The sequence below is a fragment of the Cervus elaphus genome, chromosome 1 (assembly GCF_910594005.1).
Source record: "Cervus elaphus chromosome 1, mCerEla1.1, whole genome shotgun sequence".
In the NCBI taxonomy this organism is placed as follows: Eukaryota; Metazoa; Chordata; class Mammalia; order Artiodactyla; family Cervidae; genus Cervus; species Cervus elaphus.
In genome coordinates, this window is record NC_057815.1 from 91,067,893 (window position 1) to 91,087,856 (window position 19,964).

Sequence of the window (19,964 nt, forward strand, 5' to 3'; positions counted from 1 at the left end):
CAATTATAAGTCCTGAATCTAGCTATTCAGTAGAATCTGGCTATTGTAGGAATGAAAGTGAAAGTGTTAGTTGCTCATTTTTGTCCAACTCCTTGCAACCTCACAGATTGTAGCCCGCCAGGCTCCTCTGTCTATGGAATTTTCCAGGCAAGAATACTGGAGTGAGTTGCCATTCTCCTCTCCAGGGCATCTTCCCAACCCAAGGATCAAACCCTGGTATCTTGCATTGCAGGCAGATTCTTTACCATCTGGTCTACCAAGAAATCCCTCATTATAAGAATAGTTAGCAACAAATATTTGGGATAAAATCAGGAATAAACAGTGTTCTTGGGACTGCTTTTAGGGGAGAAATAATAGCTTTCTGTCATATTTAAGTTGTTTTGAAATCTGGAGATACAGAAAATGGAAAAGTTTAAGCAATGAGAACAAGTGAGAAGGAAAGAAGAATGGTAAAAGTAGTCATTTTCTTAAACCTGTAGTGAGAAGAAGGACCTGTGTTTATATTTTGGGAACTCCTAGCTGTGTGAGTATTCAGGGAAAGGCGTGGATGATCAAGGATCCTAGCCTCATGCTCGCAGGAGAGCTCAGCTTCCTATGGTCCAATGTTATGAGGATTTCACGGAGAACAGAAGCTCTTCTTGTCTTAGCTTGTTCAAAGCGGGGTAGGGTGGTGGATGGAGATGGGGCATTTGTGGCAATTGCTGCTCTGATTTCCCATTAGGTTTGTTGCATTCAGCAAGTGGAGAAAGACAGCAATTGGGAAAGTTTTGGGAAAATGAGCCTCCGTGCATCTTCTGTGTGGTTGTTTTATTTGCAAGTTGAAGTATCCGTCATGAAAGTGCTAGTCACTCAGTTGTGTCCGACTCTTTGCTACCCCAGGGACTGTAGCCCACCAGGCTCCTCTGTCCATGGAATTCTCCAGGCACGAATACTGGAGTGAATAGCCATTTCCTTCTCCAGGGGATCTTCCTGACACAGGGATCGAGCTGGGGTTCCCCAGGTTCCTCCACAGACAGAGTAGCTTGACAGGCTTCAGTGCATGGGGCAGGAAAGGGTCAGCCGGGACTGAGTGACTAACACTCTCACTTTGAGGTATATGTATGTATGTATCTTTGCAAGAGCAAAATTCTCCAAGATGAGTGACAGTCATGAAAGCTGTGAGAATTAAATAGCTCAAAGAAAATTATGATCTTCCAAATAATTAAATAAATTGGAAAATAGACTGATCATTCATATGAATATTTAGAGAGTTTGTTGGCTATATATGGGGAAGAGTGTTACTGCTTTTTTGAGGTAAGCAATGTTCTCAAAAATTTAAATCATTTTAAAATCGGGAAGAATATTAATGGCTAGAGTATGTCAGAATTCTAGTCATATGAGAGTTTGATTTCTAGCATTTACAACAGTGACACAAGTAAGTTTTAAGAACATTAACTCATTTAAGTCAGGGATCCTTCAAGAAAAAACAAACAAACAGAAAAAGCACTCTGTAAATTCTTCACTTGAATAGCGGTAAATTACACAACAACAAAAAGAAATGTCTTCTGGGCCAGCTCCAAATTCAGGAGGAGGAAATTTCCCAAAATGTACAATTGCATACATGGTAAACCGCAGTTTTAAAAATGAAGACACAGTAAATAATACAAAGAGTATAAGAAAAAGATGTTAAAGAAAATAAGGTAGCTAAGGTCATTGATCAGGTTTACATCTAGCCAGCCTTTGACAATTGAGATGGGAACAGAAATGCCAAAATACGTTGAACTTGCAGGCCCTGAGGCTACAGTTTGCCATGGATAACATCAAAATGACCAAAAGTCAACTCCAGAAGACTTCAAATCTAATCAAAAGCCACTATAATCTGAGGGCACACTTTACTGGATTTTTATGACCCAGTTGGGGGAAGGAGCTCTCATCACATGTTCCCAGGAGGCTGGGTCACCACCAAATGTTCCTCAGTTCTGGTTCAGATGATCACCCATGAAGAGTTAGCTTTACCGCACACCACTGATATTACAGTGGTCTCCCTGCACACTCAGATGGGCCAGCATCCCTCTCCAACACCCCACAGCAAGAATGGAAATCTTGGCAGCTGTCAGTTCTTCAGTCACATTTCAGTAGCTGGGAACACCAGGCCAATTTCTGTTACAGAATGCCCTGGTGAGAAACAATGCAGAAAGATCATTCTCAAAATATTTGTAGGTACCAGATGTTGTACCTAGAGCATCTGCCGTCCTCAGTTAGTTCCAAGAAGAACTTATTTTCCTTCCCTGTTAAAGGCCATGCATTTTTAACCTGATCTATCCTATATCCTAAGTTTTCTTTCTCCTCTTCCTGCCCAATTCTGGTAGCTATTTTCCAATATCTCATTAGAAGAATTCACAGACACCCCTTCCAATGATCATCATTATATAAAAATCTCTAAACCAAACAAAAAGTAAATTTTTAGAGATAAATGTCATGTATTTTAGAAGATTTTCTGTGTGTGTGTGTGTGTGTGTGTGTATGCACACACACCCAATTAAATATCACAGAACTGTGAAAGTCCTATTGAGTAATTTTGTTGATTAATTTGCAGCAAGAACCTGAAGTGAAAAAAAAATGAAATGAATAAGGAGATATTGTCTCCGAGTCACACCTAAAATATTCACCAATATTTGAGAGTAAATATGTTCTCTTAGGGCATCCTGGGAGCACAGTGATAAAGAATCTGCCTGCTTATGTAGGAGACAAGAGACACGGTTGTGATCCCTGGGTCAGGAGAACCCCTGAGGTAGGACATGTCAGCTCCCTCTAGTATTTTTGCCCGAAGAATTCCATGGACAGAGGAGTCTGGTGGACTGGAGTCCATGGGGGCAAAGAGTCGGACATGCCTGACAGACTGAGCACACATACGTGTGTATAACAATAAATCTGAATCCTGTGACGGGGTTGTGGACGCATCATTACGGAGATTGTACATGGCAGTAAATTATGCTGTCATGTCCCAAAGGGGCAGAGAGGTCACAAATGACACTAATGTAGGCATTTAGCTCTTCTACCTTTCAAATGCTGAATTCTAAGAGGATAAATAATTTTGGCTGAAGACCAAGCACGAAACTGAACTTCACAAAGTACCTATTTAACAACCTTTTGAAAGACACTCAAATATGAGAAATAATTGACTACACATTGAAAAGGTACCCTTAGGTGCCGTGTATGTAGACAAAGAACACTTCACAAAGGGACAGACAGTCTTGAATGTGAAGATGGCTCTGTGCCCATGCCCTGAGGGACAGGAAGTGGGAGAAGAGTGATCTTAGTAAGATGTGCTGCGTGAAAGCAGAGAGTTGGCATGAACTTACAGATGGGAAGAAAGGAAAGGGGCCTTGGTCTCCAACCCTGACTGCACAGGGCACTAGAGACAGAGGCACCATTCAAGGTGGCTGATGTAATGTCTTCAGAGAACCTTTTATCATTTTGGGGGAATTGCAGCCTGCTAACGGAGCCATTTTCAGTAGCTTGATAGTAGGATTCAGCGCTAAAGTTTTTTTCCAAGAAACCACTGTTGCTAAAAGAAGTTGTCATTGGGGAGTTGATAAACCAAAGTGTCTATTAGTGTGGATAAAGTTTTGGCACCAAGTGTTCTGAATAATTAAAACATTGCATCATCCATGGACACCCAGAGACTGCATTGGAAGGGGGCAGTGACCACGGTTTGCCATATACCTCAGAGAATGCACTTTTTCCTGACCTGCTTCATGAGGCAAAGGCAGGAACTGGAGCCCCAAGGCATCTCTAAGTAAGGCGGATCTAAAGAATATGTCATAGTCCTTGCCTCAATGTAGCTCATGACTTCAAGAAATTACACTCTAGAGAAACACCTGGCATTTTCATGTAGAAGTCTCTACATCAGGGAGTAAATACATTGGATTAAATTTTAATAATGGCTTTTTTTTTTTTTTAGAGCGGTTTTAGGTTCACAGTTTAGTTGAAAGGAATGTACAGGTTTCTCACATACCCATACCCCTACACATATATAGTATCTCCCATTATCAACTTCTCCTAGAGTTGATTTGTTCCAAATTTATTACAAATGATGAACTTACATTGACACATAATAACCCAAAGTCCATAGTTTACCTTAGGGTTCTCTCCTGTTGTTGTATGTTTCATGAATTTGGAGAAAAGTATAATGATATGCATCCATCATTATATCAATAGTGTCATAAAGAGTGTTTTCACTGCCCTAAAGATCCTCTACACTTCACCTATTCACCTCCCTCCCACCGATTCATGTTGAATTTCTGATTTATGTAATAGAATAAAGGTAATCTATCTTTCTGAGTCCTTCACTCAGTGTAAGGAATCTGTCATAGGTTACAGTCCTTGCAGACAGTGCCTGCCATTATGTGGTACCAGGTGCTGGGTTTGCTTAGGACTCAAGGTCCTGGAAGTTAATCTATTTATAGAGCTCTTTAACAAATCGATGGGAAAGTAAATATGATACATCTCATCATTTAAATAACAGAATATATTATTCTACTTGGTTAGGGTTTTGAATCCAGGCCATATTCAGTTGAACAAAGAACTATGATATCTTGCAATACGCTAATAAAGACCCTTCATTATAATGCCTCTTCTCCTGAATTCTAAAAGTGGTCTTTAACTGAGGTATGCAAGCAGGAGCATGGAAATACTTTTATAAATATTTTCCATATTGATAGAAACATCATAAACCTCTAATCTAATTGTATAGATCACATAGTTTAACAATATTTAATAAATAGGAATAAGTCTTTCTGCCTCAAAGAAATTTTCTTTCCTTCACAGGACTCTGGTCCACGTTAGTGTTGAAAAAATTGTCTTACAAATGACAAGGAAAAAGAGGTTAAGAATTGACATTTGTAAACTGACATTGAAAGCTATGAACTCAGGTTGTTTTGAGGATTATAATTTTATCCATGTTCTTAACTGGAGCAACAACAACAAAAGAGAACATACTTTTCTTTAATTCTTTGCTAATCTTGTGAAAGTTTCCAGCTTTGGTCACAAATACACTATTTGTCTTCTTTTTTGGCACATAACTAGATTGCATCTCCTTACTCCTTATTGAAATTTATGATATTATTTTGTAAATCTGAATACTGGCACATCCTAAAACCTATCAATTACACTCTTAGGAAACATATTTTTATGTTCATAATTGCTGTTCATAGTAGTCAAATATCTATTGACTGGATATTGAATAAACACGTTTTGAAATAATCCCATAATGGAGTGTGATACAGCCATGGAAATGAATTTACAACTAAATTCAACAACCATAATGAAATACAGTAGGGTTGGATGAAAAAAATAAAAGCAATTTCAAGAAGTCTGCATATAGGATGTTAAGTTCTGTAAAATTCAAAGCCAGGGAAAATATATGTAGATAAAAATGTTTTATTTTTAGGACAAAATTAAAATATTTGTTACTTTTAAGAAGAGGTGGACAACAGATAGGAAAGTGTTTAAAATGTTTAATTATGGGTAATATTTTAGTTCTTGAGATGGTAGTAAGTTTACTAGGATTTATTTTATTAGTTACATGAATGCCAAAAAGCAGTATGGAGTAGGAAATGGCAACCCACTCCAGTATTCTTGCTTGGAAAATTCTATGGACAGAAGAGTGGCAGGCTACAGTCCACGGGGGTTGCAAAGAATCAGACATGTCTGAGCAGACACACCTGAGCAACTGTGCATGCACAAAAAGGCAATAATATAAAATGAACAAATGAAAGATGGTCAAATTTTTTGGAAATGGATGAATTCTACTGTTGAAAATTTATTATAAAAATGGGTCTCTTCTATTAGTTGGATCTGCTTCCTTTTTTGTTGACTTCATTTTTAATCAGGCTGTCTCCATTATGGTAAAATTAGGCAGGAGTTCCCAGTCTCCATTTTTGGTAATTCTATTAGGAAAAAAAAAAAGATAGTGACTTTTCTTAATAGTGAAGAAAAATTATTTTAATAAGATGTTTTCCTTAATAAGTGTCTCTTTATTAGTTATCAAAACAAATGGAAATGAATTAGAAAAAGATGAGATTTCTACTCATTGTTCGTATACATTTTAATCCTCAGAATACTTGTTGCAAATCTGTGGTTTCTTGGTGAAGAAAAGCTCTAGCACACAAAATAAAATCTTGTTTCAAGCACCCTGGTGCCTTCCCTAGATTGTAATTACAGATAGTTTACAACAGATAGCGAATAAGAACAAAGGGGCACCCTCCGGATCGTGGAGAGTCAGGAGTGCGAACCGGAAGTCTCCCCTTCACAGACTGGCGGCTCCTGAGGTGACCTGGGGGACACCATTCCTTCTCCTCCAAGGCCTCCAGCTCACACGCACGTCGAGCGGCCGAGCCTGTCCGCCACACACAGCAGCGGCAGCCCCGGGAGAGGAGCCGGACAACCCAAAGGGAAAACCAGCGGGACAGGACCTGCCGAGTTTGCCTTGCCCAGCTCCCGAGGAGGCCCAGGAAAGCTGAGTCCTAGAAAAGGGGTCAGTCAGGCAGGGACGCCAGTGTGTGAGGAGGATGGTGATGCGGGCCTTGGCATCAGACAGGCAGGGAAGGCTCCAGTCACGCCTCGTGGGCGTGGGCCAAGGGGCCGCCCGCCTTCTCGGACCACTGGAACCAGGGAGACAGCTGTGCCTGGCCCCTTGGGCATAGAGGGCATTTCACCTAGCATGTCGCCGGACGATAAATCCTTCACCCGTGTCAGGCCTCGAGCGCCAGGCTCCAGCAGACGGCAGACACGGGTGCTGGTGCTTTGCGTCCACGCGACTCTCCCGAGATTCCATGCCAGACTGCTGCTGGCCCTTCAGATGGCTTAGATGCGTCCCCTCCAGGGAACAGCTTTGTCGGGCTCCGTGTTGTAGCCAAGTGGTCATCCAATGGCTATTTTTACTCCGGGAAAATCACACAAGATGTCGGAGCCGGGAAGTATAAGTTGCTCTTTGATGAGTGTTGGGCAGAGACACCCTGCGGTGTGACCCCATCCCCCTGGACACGGACGTGACCGCCTCTCGGAGGATGGGTATCTCAGTGCAGGAGCGGTCAGAGGGCACAGGAGGAGTCTGGAGAGCGGTACTACAGCCTTGGGAAAGACGGCCAAAGCAAGTGGTACACGCGGATGGCTGTCATCCTGTCCTTGGAGCAAGGAAACAGACTGCGAGAGCAGAATGGCCTGGGCCCATAGGAGGCGGTAACGCCCCTCACCGAGGCAGCAGATATCAGCTTGGACAACGTGGTGGACGGGAAACGGAGACGGCTTAGTAATGTCAACTCCCCAGCCACCCCACCACTTCCAGCAGCAGCAGTACCACCCCTACCCGGAAGGTCCCAGAGAGTCCTCCTGCCACCGCGGGGGGCCCCTCGGGCCAAAGGAAGCTCGTCACTCCTGAAGAGGAGCGGTCCCCTGCCAAGCGAGGCCGGAAATCTGCCGCTGCGAAGCCTGGTGCGGTGGGGGCAGGAGAGCTGGTGAGCCCCTGTGAGAGTGGCGACAAGCCGGGTGACCTCTGCCCTGGAAGAGCAGAGAGCGCCTCTGCCCCTCAACAAGACCTTGTTTCTGGCTATGCCTTTCTCCTCACCATGGCCACAACAAGCGACAAGTTGGCTAGCCGCTCCAAATTGCCAGATGGTCCTACAGGAAGCAGCGAGGAAGAGGAGGAATTTGTAGAAGTTCCTCCTTGCAACAAGCAGTACACAGAATGCCAGCTTCGAGCAGGAGCTGGCCACATTCTTGAAGATGTTAGTGAAGCCCAGTGTAACACCGCCTACCAGTGTCTCCTAACTGCGGATCAGCGCTGTCGAACCCGGAAGTACTTCCTGTGCCAGTGGGATTCCTTCTGTGTCTCATGTCTGGGTCCATGACAGCTGCCATGCCAACCAGCTCCAGAATTACGGCAGTTACCTGCTGCCAGCTGGGTACAGCCTTGAGGAGCAAAGGATTCTGGATTGGCAACCCCGTGAAAACCCTTTCCAGAATCTGAAGGTACTCTTGGTATCAGACCAACAGCAGAATTTCCTGGAGCTCTGGTCCGAGATCCTCATGATTTGGAGGCGGGGGTGGGGGGGCAGCCTCTGTGAAGCAGCACCATTCAAGTGCCCATAACAAAGATATTGCTTTAGGGGTGTTTGACATGGTGGTGACGGACCCCTCATGCCCAGCCTCGGTGCTGAAGTGTGCTGAAGCATTGCAGCTGCCTGTGGTGTCACAAGAGTGGGTGATCCAGTGCCTCATTGTTGGGCAGAGAATTGGATTCAAGCAGCATCCAAAATATAAACACGATTATGTTTCTCACTAAGGATACTTGGTCTCACCGGTTTTATTCACTGCTGTTGTGGCGATTGTGTTTTAACCAGGTTTTAAATGTGTCTTTTGTGTAACTGGATTCCTTGCATGGATCTTGTATATAGTTTTATTTGCTGGACTTTTATGATAAAATAAATGTTGAATCTCTTTGGTTGTAGTAAAAAACAAAAAGAACAAAGGGGCACCCTAGAGCACTGGGTGGAGCCGAGTAGCTCCTTTGTGATTCACTTTTTTTTTTTTTAAACTAAAGTCAATGTTGTTTTCTTCCTCTCCTCTGTCACTGTCCCTGCCATCCATTTGAATTTTCCTCTTTTTCCCTGGTAACTTTGGTCAGCCCGAGGCACTTAATGCCTTCAAACCCTTTTCCATACTTGGTTCCTGAGTATAAGGATGGTAATTTATTCTTCTATTGGCTAAGTGGACAAACCAAAAGTTAAACCTATTACAATACTGAGGATGTTTGTCATGAACAAAGGAAGGGAAACTTTAGGGAATACTACTCTCTGTGATGCTAATACCTAACGTCATTATGTCTTAAAATATTCCCTTTAGAATGCAGAAAGGTTTATTTTTTCTCAGCATTCCATGAGAAGGCTGTTTTGAAAAAAGGATGGAAAGATTTGACACTAATTTAGAGGGTTCTAACAGGTAAGTGAGAGATTACTTACATGATTGTACTGAGAAAGGCATCATGCAGAATAATTTCACAAATTTAAAAAATATATTTCCCTATGACTTTTTCCCTTGAAGAAGGAAATAGAAACTAATACAGGTAAAGACTGTGACATAAGCTTCTTGGAGAATGCCAGCCTCTCCACATCCAAGAGACAGCTTTAAATAGAATGCTGTATATCACAGATTAAAAGTACTTTGCATGTTTCTAAAATGATATTTTAAGAATATAACTTGTAGTTGATATGCATCTGGATTTATTTTGAAACAGCGAATAACTACACCTGATGGAAGATTCAGAGGAAACATAACAAAGTGAAAGGTAATAATTGCATGATGAAGGTGAAGGGTAATGTGACATATATGTGGGGGGGAAATTTCCATCTTTCTCTAATTTAGGCTTTTGAGAGATAAAGAACCTTGGGAAGATCTGTTCACCTTCCCACAGAGAAAGGTACATTTTTCATAGAAATTAAATGAATATAGAGATTTTCCTAAAGATAGAAGTGAAAGAGAAACAAATCAGAGAGGGTGGTATAGTTTAAGAGAGTCCTAAGGAAACCAAAGTTTTCACTGTGGCTTCTGCAATAAAACAGATTTGTCAGGTAGAAGGGCTTCTCTGGTGGCGCAGACAGTAAAGAATCTGCCTGCATTGTGGGAGACCGAGGTTCGATTCCTGGTTTGGGAAGATCCCTTGGAGGAGGGCATGGCAACTTACTCCGATTTCTTGTCTGGAGAATCCCATGGACAGAGGAGGCTGGCGGGCTACAGTCCATGGGGTCGCAAAGAGTCGGACATGACTGAACGATTAAGCACACACAACCCTGTCAGGTAGAAGGATCAACATGACACCTCGTGCTTCACTGTCTTTTGTTCAACACCTTTTCTGTGTGATTTTCTTTCAGCTCATCTCTTTTAGCTCCCAGCTCAACATACTATCTCTTTATTACTGTTTTGAGAAATTTAGCTGTTCTAAAACTGGCCAAACTTGTTTGAAGAGTTAAAATACAGTAGTTAGTAGAAGATAATGCTGTTTTATCAGTGCAGTTTTGTCTCTAGATTGTTACAATTCATTTTTGTGTCAGATACCTTTGAGGATCTGATTTAAGATGTCAACACTTCTGGGAAAAGTCAACATATGGTCATATGGAGAAAAGTATAGAAAAATACCCATTGATGCTGAAAGGACAGGAAAAATATCAAAGCTGTCCTTGCATTCTTGAAGGGCCAAGGATTCATGTAAAAAGTGTAGAAAACTCACAATGATCATCTTAGGCATGCCAAAGTCCTAAAATCTTACATGGCCAAGTGGTGCTGCTCTGAGTACAACATGTTTTACTCCGGGTTGTGGAGCTGATTAAATTATTTAAAATTTATGCAATTTTGTTTTTTCAAATATATAAGTTGGGAGCACATTTATCTGTTTACCCTACCATACATACTATACACATGGCCACAGTAAATTAATAATGTGAATGTGTTTTTAATCAGAATAGTACTAAAACAATCAGATGATTATTACAAGAAGTAACTAAGAAGGTTCAGCTTAAAAACACTTATTAAGCATGTACAACAGCATCGAAACATGTATATTATCTATAGTGAAACATATCACTAGCCCAGGTTGGATGCATGAGACAAGTGCTCAGGCCTGGTGCACTGGGAAGACTCAGAGGGATTGGGTAGAGAGGGAAGTGGGAGGGGGGATCGGGATGTGGAATACATGTAAATCCATGGCTGATTCATGTCAATGTATGACAAAACCCACTACAATATTGTAAAGTAATTAGCCTCCAACTAATAAAAATAAATGAAAAAAAATTAAAAAAAAAAACTTATTAAGCATGTACATTGTGCAAGGCATCAGGTTTGGATCTGGGGAGAGCGAAATCCTGAAGACTTCAAAAACTCTACATCTATGAAAGAAGCTAAAGGAAGCTCACACAATTTTGATTTTAAGTATAATATGTGATAGTATAACATAAGCTGTAAAAGAAACTCTTAGAGAACTGGAGAATTTCCTTCATCTCAAAGCAATTGCTGATGGCTTTCAGAAGAGATTATTTTTCTTTTTTTAATTAGTTTATCTTTTTTAATTGAAGGATAATTGCTTTACAAAATTGTGTTGTTTTCTGTCAAACCTCAACATGAATCAGCCATAAGTGCTTTTAGCAGTTGGGTCCTGAGTTTCAAGACAGCATAACTAGAAATAAAATTACAATTAAGGAAGGAAGGAGACTACTGAATACACTATTGAGTGAATATTTGATAAAAACTCACAATTATTTGCAAGTTAATGATTAATCATGTGTATTTATGGGCTTCCCTGGTGGCTCAGATGGTAAAGAATCTGCCTGCAAGGCAGGAGACCCGGGTTTGATCATTAGGTTGGGAAGGTCCTCCAGAGAGGGGTATGACAACCCACTGAAGTATTCTTGACTAGAAAATTCCATGGACAGAGGCGCCAGTCCATGGACTTGCAAAGAGTCAGACATGACTGAGTGACTAACACACACACACACACATGTATTTATAATGTTAAAAAGCACATGTATTTATGATTCTTAATTTATCTTACAAGTGTATGTCCTAATGTATAAATAAAATTGTTCTAGAAATAGACAATTTAAAGAGATTGATAACATACAAAAGCCATATACTCAAGAGTGGCCACAATCACAGGCCATATTTTCAAGTACAAATACTTCATGATGGATCACTCATCCAAATGCATAAGGAAAGGATGAGTTTATTGCACTGACTGAAATACCAAGACACAGTTCCTTGACCATTTAAGATCTTTGCCAAAGATTGCATGGTCTAAAGAGACTATTTTCTAAAATACCAGAAATATTAAATAACTTTGACACTTTCACAGCAGGGGTTTTTTATTTTCAGGAAGATAATACATGATTCAACTACTTTGAGGAGAAAAAAATTTATTGAGGGGGAGAAAAGCAATAAATAGGGATCATTGTCTATTTGGTTTATCAGTTTGTGTTTTGGTGGCTCACAGCTTTCAAGATGATGCACTGAAGATACGGGTGGGACTGAGGATGGATACAGTGGGGTATGTTTTCCAAATTATATTTAAATCTGTCACACTCAGTTTATATTTTTACTTGCAAATGGTGTTCTTTTCAGCATCATATTAACAATAAAAACCTGGAGGAAAGATTTTGTTCTATGAAGTGAAGTCAGTGATAATATTTCTTTCCATACATGAAAAAATACTAACTTTTCATTAAAGGAAATGACGTTTCAAAGTTGAATAATCATTGATTTTGCAAAGACAGAAAACAATTTGAATATAGGCAGTTACTGACTATCTGCTGTTCCTCTTGACTAAAATTATATGTTCCTTTCTCTCTTCTGAATATTTGTTCTGTTACAATAATGTGGAGATTCCGGGTACCCAGATAAAACAAATTATACTCGGGATTACAACCATGATTAGACCTGAAAAGAACTACCTGCTGACATCTCTTCAAAGGACCTCAGTTCTAAAATGCTTAAGCAAAGCACTTAAAGTTTAAACATATAAACTATTGAGTGAACACCCCTTGTAATTTACAAGTAATTCTGGAACTTTGCATGTTTTGAAGGGTGTTTCCAGAAATGAGAAAAAAGAAAACAGGGATTGGAAATATTTGTGATATTATCAACCATTGAAGAATATTCACTTCTCTCCATTAGTGTATTTCAAGTAGTGAGTATCATAAAGTTGTTTCAAAGTAAGGACGTTATAATTGAAAGATAATAAGTACTTTATCTTCCTCTTTTCAAGCTGCCACATATGGAAGGGAATGCACAGTGAAGTGGATCATATTATAGACTAATAAAAATAAACATTTCTATAAGTAAGTATAACAAGCATAATATATATATATATATATATCTCATTGATATATGGAGACATATTTAGGGGATGGGACTGGGCTGTAATTTTTACATTTACATTATGAACTTCCATAAGCAGTAAAATATGTCCAAAATGCCAACTGATACACTCTCCAAACATGCTTCCTCCCCCCACCCCGATTAAATGAACATGGAAAGTTATTAAGTTAATAAAATGGAAACTGTATTTCTTAACTTAATATTCATTAAGAAAAATTAATGAGAATCATGTAAAATTAACAAACAGTTGCATTTGAAGAGTGCTACAGAAAATTCTACTTTTCACAATCTTATATGGGACTCATAGTGACCCCATGAATTTGTCATTACAAATTAAGTGTTGAGGTGACTTGTTAAGAAACCACAACTAAACTGTCCATGATGAAGAATATTTATCTCACTTAAAATATTCCTAAAAATCACACATTCCATCACAAATTAATTCTTTTCTATTTTTTGCAGATTAAGCATTTAACACTCACACCTTCCCCTCACTGATGAAGTCATGCAACTGAATAATAATGTGACTGAGTTTATTCTGCTTGGGTTGACACAAGATCCTGTTAGGAAGAAAATAGTGTTTGCCACTTTCTTGATGTTCTATTTGGGGACTTTGTTGGGGAACTTTCTGATTATTACTACCATCAAGACCAGCAGGGCACTAGGGAGTCCAATGTATTTCTTCCTTTTCCATTTATCTTTATCTGATACCTGCTTCTCTACATGCATAGCCCCTAGGATGATTGCTGATGCCCTTTTGAAGAATGCCACTATCTATTTCAGTGAGTGCATGATCCAAGTCTTTACATTCCATTTCTTTGGCTGCCTGGAGATCTTCATCCTTGTCCTCATGGCTGTTGACCGCTATGTGGCCATCTGTAAGCCTCTACACTACACGACCATCATAAGTCATCGAGTCTGTGGTGTGCTAATGTCCCTGACCTGGTTGGGGTCCTGCGTGCATTCATCAGCTCAGATTTTTCTAGCCTTGAGTCTGCCTTTCTGCGGTCCCAATGTAATTGATCACTACTTCTGTGACTTGCAGCCTTTGTTGAAACTTGCCTGTGCAGACACCTATGTGACCAACTTCCTCTTGGTGTCCAACAGCGGGGCCATCTGTACAGTGGGTTTTGTCATGCTGATGTTATCCTATGCCATCATCTTGCACTCTCTGAGAAACCACAGTGCTGAAGGGAGGAAAAAAGCCCTCTCCACCTGCATCTCCCACATCATCGTGGTCATCTTGTTCTTTGGTCCCTGCATATTTATATACACTCGCCCTGCAACCACCTTCTCTATGGATAAGATGATAGCTGTGTTTTATACACTTGCAACACCTTTGATCAACCCTCTGATTTATACTCTGAGGAATGCAGAAGTGAAAAATGCCATGTGGAAGTTATGGAGCAAGAAGTTGTTCTCAGATGACAAAAGATGAATGGAAGTTTCAAAGTTTTCTTCAGAGTTTGGATTGATCTTAAAGAAGCCCATTAAAAAAAAAAAAAAAAAGAAGCCCATAGACAATAATATCCTCTTATTGTGGAGTTAATATAATCCTAACTCAGAGCGTGAAGATGACTTCCTTTAATAAAATAGGCAATGTGACCACACATGCTAGTTAGCACTGAGTCAAATATTTGTAGACCCGGCAGCATCAGGTACACACAGTAATGTAAGATCATGGTCTTGGTTATTCACTGCTGTGTCTGCCTCTCTTGTCTGTCTAATATCACTGTGGTTTTCATCTACAGCCTGACATATTTTTGTCTCAAAGAGTTTACTTCTTAGATACTGTGATCAAATGTCTGATCATGGACCTTCATCTTGGTTGTTCTTATCAACTTCAGCAAAAATCACCAGGTTCAAATAATAATAGTACATACATATTATAAAGACAAAATTTTTTTTTAAAGACAAAATATTTAATCTAGGAAACCTCTCTTCTTTTTCTTGGGTTACAGTTAAAAATTTTTTTTTAATTGTTCTAATTGTTCTAGAAAAGTGACAGAACATTATGAGAAAATTCACCCTTTTGTAGTATTTTTTCCTAAGGAAGGTTCTGACTGTTAGGGTTCCTCATGTTAACATTCTTTCTATGAAAACAACAACAACAACAACAAAAACTTTTTGCTATTAAAATGATTCCTTCTATTTTGAGGGATCTATTAAGTTTTCTCTTGAATCATGCCAATTATAATAGTATGTTTAAATATTAGTTTATTATGATTATAGCATAGAAGCTGCAAATTAAGGAAGATATATTTATGTGAGCTTTAACGAAATCTTGTGCACTGGGAAGACCCAGAGGGATGGGATGGAGAGGGAGGTGGGAGGGGGGTTCAGGATGGGGAACACATGTAAATCTATGGCTGATTCATGTCAATTTATGGCAAAAACCACTACAATATTGTAAAGTAATTAGCCCCCAACTAATAAAAATAAATGGAAAAAAAAAAAGAAATGTGTACATGTAATCAATGGTAGGGAATTTATAAATAAGAGTTAATTGAATAAAGAACATTCTAACCCAGGGGAGGGTATTTAGGCTTTGAAACATACCACATATATGAATTGTTTTAGGGAGTTTTAAAACAATATAGAAAGTAGAGTAACTTAAGAAAACTAAGATATTTGGATGAAAATTAAATGTATCCAGTGGAGATGGATATCATCTTTCACCATTCATTATCACTGAAGTCTCTAATTACATGGTCACTAAGAAATTTTATGATTTGTCTGATTTCTTATTTACATTTTTATCCATACAGAAAATTCAATACGAGTATTTTTGTTTATTTGGAGCTTATATTTCTATTTACCAGTTAATAATTTTATTATGAGCACAAAATTTGTTTTACTTTCATTGTACCCAGAAGTTTATATTCTCTATCTTGAGAAAAAGATCAGTGTGGAAATGGAAACTTGTGAATTCTGCAACGAACTCTAGACCCTTTCTATACATATCTTTTTTTTTTTTTTTTTTAGATTCTGAGAATTTCAAGGCTAATCCTTCAGTTTTTATTAATCACATCTGCTACAGTAAATAAGTCATCTGTGCTATGACACAGATGCTAGCTAGTTTGATGTTGCAGAATTCTCTTAGCTTTTGCTTGTCAGTAAAGCTTTTGGTTCCTCTGTCAAATCTAAGATCCTTGCTGGGCAAAGTAATGTTGTTTGTAGAATTTTCTCTTTCATCACTTTAAATAGATCTTATCACTCCCTTCTGGCCTGCAGAGTTTCTGCTGAAAAATCAGCTGATAACCTTATGGGGGTTTCTTGTACACTGTTTTTTTGCTTTTCCCTTTCAGTTTTAATATTTTTTCTTTGCATTTGCTTTTTATTACTTTGACTAATATTGTTTTGGTGTGTTTCTCCTACAGTTTATCCTGTATGGGAGGAACTGTCAGAGCTTCCTAGACTTGAGTGGTCATTTCCTTTCCCACATTAAAGAAGTTTTCAAGTATCATCTTTTCAAATATCTTCTCAGGCTCTTTCTTTTTTCCTTCTTCTTCCTGAGACCCCTAAAATTTGAATGTTAGTGTGTTTACTATTGTCTCAGAGTTCTCTGAGATTGTCTTCAATTTTTTTTTTCATTTTGTGTTTATTCTGCTCCTCAGGAGTCATTTCCACCATTCTATCTTCCAGCTCAATTATTCCTTTTTTAAGCCTCAGTTATTCTGCTATTGATTCTTTTCATCTCAGTTATTGTGCCATTCATCTCCACATGTTTTCCTTAGTCCTTCTATGTTTTTATTGAACATTTCTTGTATTTTCTCAATCTTTGTTTGCACTCTGTTTTTTGTGATTTTGGATCATCTTTACTGTCATTACTCTAAATTCTTTTCTCATGTAGTTTAAAAAATATAAGAATATATTTTCTCTTCATATATTTTGTTTTGTAGGTTTTTACCTTGCTTCTTTGTCTGTAATCTATATATTTTTCTTGCCTCTTTTTTTTTTTTCCTTTTTTTGAACGGGACTGTGTTCCTGTCTTATTGATTACTTGGCCCAAGGTTTCCAGCACTGGGGTTTGCAGAGAGTCGGGTAGAGCCAGGTCTTGGTGTTGAAATGTGGACCTCCAGGAGACCTCACTTGAGTTAATATTCTCCAGTCACTCAGAGGTTCCTCCCATCTGCTTGGGTGTTGACATCCCCACCACTGTCATCTAGGCTCCCTACGGTGGGGAGATGCAGACTCTGCATTCTCCTTGGCTCCACCTCAATAAGTCGATTACCTTTTGCTATTATTGTCACTGTATGTCTTCTCTAATAAACTTTATGCGCGGGTGAGATGTGTGTATTTTGTATACTGCGGTACCCTTAGCAGCAGTTATAATGTTTGTTTCATTTGGAAACATCAATATATATTTATTGACTAGATGAGTGACTTTTGAAATACATAAATAACTTGAAAAAGTTGCGTGTTTCAGGTATACTAACTTGCCCCTCTAAACGATCAAACCCGCGGAAGCAACGGGACATGAAAATGTCACAGAATTTATCCTCCTGGGGCTCTTTATTGATGAGAATGTGGAAGTTGCCTGCTTCGTGCTGTTTTTACTTTGCTATATTGCGATCCTCTCAGGGAATCTGCTCGTTCTTCTCACCATCAGGGGCAGGCGCCTCGGTGAACAGCCCATGTAGTTTTTCTCAGCTATTTGTCCTTGATGGGGGTCTGCTCCACCTCCACGGTGGCACCCAAATTGATCACTGACTTGCTGGCCCAGCAGAAGGCCATCTCCTACAGCAGCTGCATGGCCCAGGTGTTTTATGCCCACTTCTTTGGAGCCACTGAGCTCTTCATCTTGGTGGCCATGGCCTGTGACCGCTATGCCGCCATCTGCAGACCTCTTCACTGCTGGTCATCATGAGCCGACAGGTGTGCTCTGTCCTTGTGATGGCTTCTGCTATCAGAGCCTTTAGCCATTCTCATGCAAGTATTATTATTGGACTTCCTTCCTGTGGCCCCAATCAAATAGACCACTATTTTTGAAATGCATTCCTTTTGCTGAAGCTGGCCTGCACGGACACTAGACTGCGGGTGATTGCAATCATTACCACCACAGGGGTGTTGTCCATTTTGACCTTTGTTGCCTTGGTGATTTCTTACATCATCATCCTGTCCACCCTGGGGACTGGCTCATTCGAGGGCCGCCGCAAAGCCCTCCCCACCTGTGGTTCACACATCACTGTGGTCTTCAAGTTCTTCTTGTCTCTCATCTTCACCTATGTCCCCACGGCTGATTCTGTCAGGAACGACAAGGTCTTTGCCCTGTTTTACACCGTGATTGCCCCCATGTTCAACCCTCTCATCTCCACCCTGAGAAACGCAGACATGAAGAATGCCATGAGGAAAGTGTGGGGCCGAGATAAACACTCTGCGGGAAAACGAACATCTGGCTGTCCTGCCCTCTGCCGGATCTATTTTATCCACACAATCGTTAATGTTGACAAGTGCAACAGATACGGAAGGAGCGCGTGCTGTCATTCAAAGGGGCAACCCTGAGGAGTGAAGTCCCCTCAGCCACCCTCCCCTGTCACTTGACTGAGACTGCCCACAAGGGGAGTGGATCTGATGCCCTTCGGGTCCTTTCCAGCACTGACATTCGGGAACATTCTGTCCTTTGTATTCCCTGACATGACGAGTGCATTTCAGCACTTTTTTTCAGGGAAAGTTGTGAAAACTGCATGATTGGCTTTTCTGACCTCTTTCAGGAAACAGATAATCTTGGGTGAGACATCTCTCATAGAGCTTTCTTAAAACACTTCTATTTTTTTTTTTTTTGAGGTTTCCACTGCAATAATTTCAAATAAAGCAATGCCAAAGGTTTTACAAATGTTGTATATATATATATTTTTTTTTACATTAACAAATCCTGCATCTAAAACAATGTATTGGATATAATTATCCTACTTACACTACACTTACAGAAATTGTAAGTAAAACTTAGTACCTTATTTCAGGTAATTAAAAGTCTTGAAAAATGAGCAATTCTTTTCATTTTTATAAATGCATTTCTATGAACATATTTATCACTGTATTTAAACAACCTTCATGAGTATATAAAACTGATGTTGTTTGTAAAAGTGCAACATGGAATATCTCCCATTCTGTGAAATGTCATGAGCTTAAGAAGGCATATAGCTGAAGAAATGGATGCTCCTGGGACGCATTTTGTTAATCCTCACTCTCATTATGCTAATAATGTGTTTTGATGGTGTCTTCCATTAGTCAAACTAGGTAAATCTGTCTCATTTTCCCTCAGACAGGTTTTCATTCTATGGAGAAATAAAGGTGATTAGACTAAGAAACAGGTATAGCCAGCTGACAACTAGGGCTTAAACTAAAATCTTTTTTGGCACATTCAGGTGTTTCCTTAATTTAGACAAGAATCTTCAATCTTCATCAAGTTTGAAGAGAATTCTGAGGTCAGGATTCTGATCTCAGACATCTCTTAAATGTCTAAGTGACTTAGTGAAGTCGCTTGGTCTTGTCCGACTCTTTGTGACCCAGGTTGCATGGCCTCCCCCAGAGGATCTTCCCAACTCAGGGATTGAACTCAGATCTCCCGCATTGCAGGTGGATTCTTTACCGTTTGAGCCACCAGCTACACAGTAGGACCTTGATTGTCCACGTGTTTGATTCTTTAAATGCACATGACTGGTTCTCTTTGTCCTATGTCATCTCAGGTTTTTCTGAAAGCTACTTCAGTTTCCCTCCCAGCCTTCAGAAAACTGGATGAAGACAGAGCAGAGTTTTCTGAAATGCCTTGTCTACAGCCTTTGTGAGCCCCCAAGTGAATACTATCTGAGGCAAGATAAGATAAATTTGGAAAGTAAACAATCAGAGGACAGGGACATTACCCTGGACAGTGGCTTGACAATCTTTGCTTTGGATATGTTTACAAATACCTTTGGGAAAATAATTACTTAGAGCTTTCAAAGACATTCATTTTTGCTTAGTTACTGTAGTTTATATTCTGTCCTTCCCAACCAAATTTTCTTCAGGCATAGGTATAAAATAGATGATACCCAGGACCTAAATATGATTTCCTGAGGTAT

General features: G+C 39.7%; 1 protein-coding gene and 2 pseudogenes across 1 annotated transcript; all 3 read left to right on the top strand.

Annotated features, from left to right (window-relative positions):
• Window positions 1-1,967: 1,967 nt before the first annotated feature.
• Window positions 1,968-8,486, top strand: LOC122702649 (annotated as a pseudogene).
• A 4,922-nt stretch (window positions 8,487-13,408) lies between these two features.
• Window positions 13,409-14,341, top strand: LOC122709649 (olfactory receptor 4C16-like). Its single transcript, XM_043927120.1, has one exon. It carries the CDS (start codon window positions 13,409-13,411, stop codon window positions 14,339-14,341), a length of 933 nt encoding a protein of 310 aa, XP_043783055.1.
• A 136-nt stretch (window positions 14,342-14,477) lies between these two features.
• LOC122702654 lies at window positions 14,478-18,408 on the top strand (annotated as a pseudogene).
• Window positions 18,409-19,964: the final 1,556 nt, after the last annotated feature.

What these genes read in the sequence shown, in the direction of transcription:
- LOC122709649 (XM_043927120.1), top strand. Translation starts at nt 13,409, where the DNA reads ATGCAACTGAATAATAATGTGACTGAGTTTATTCTGCTTGGGTTGACA.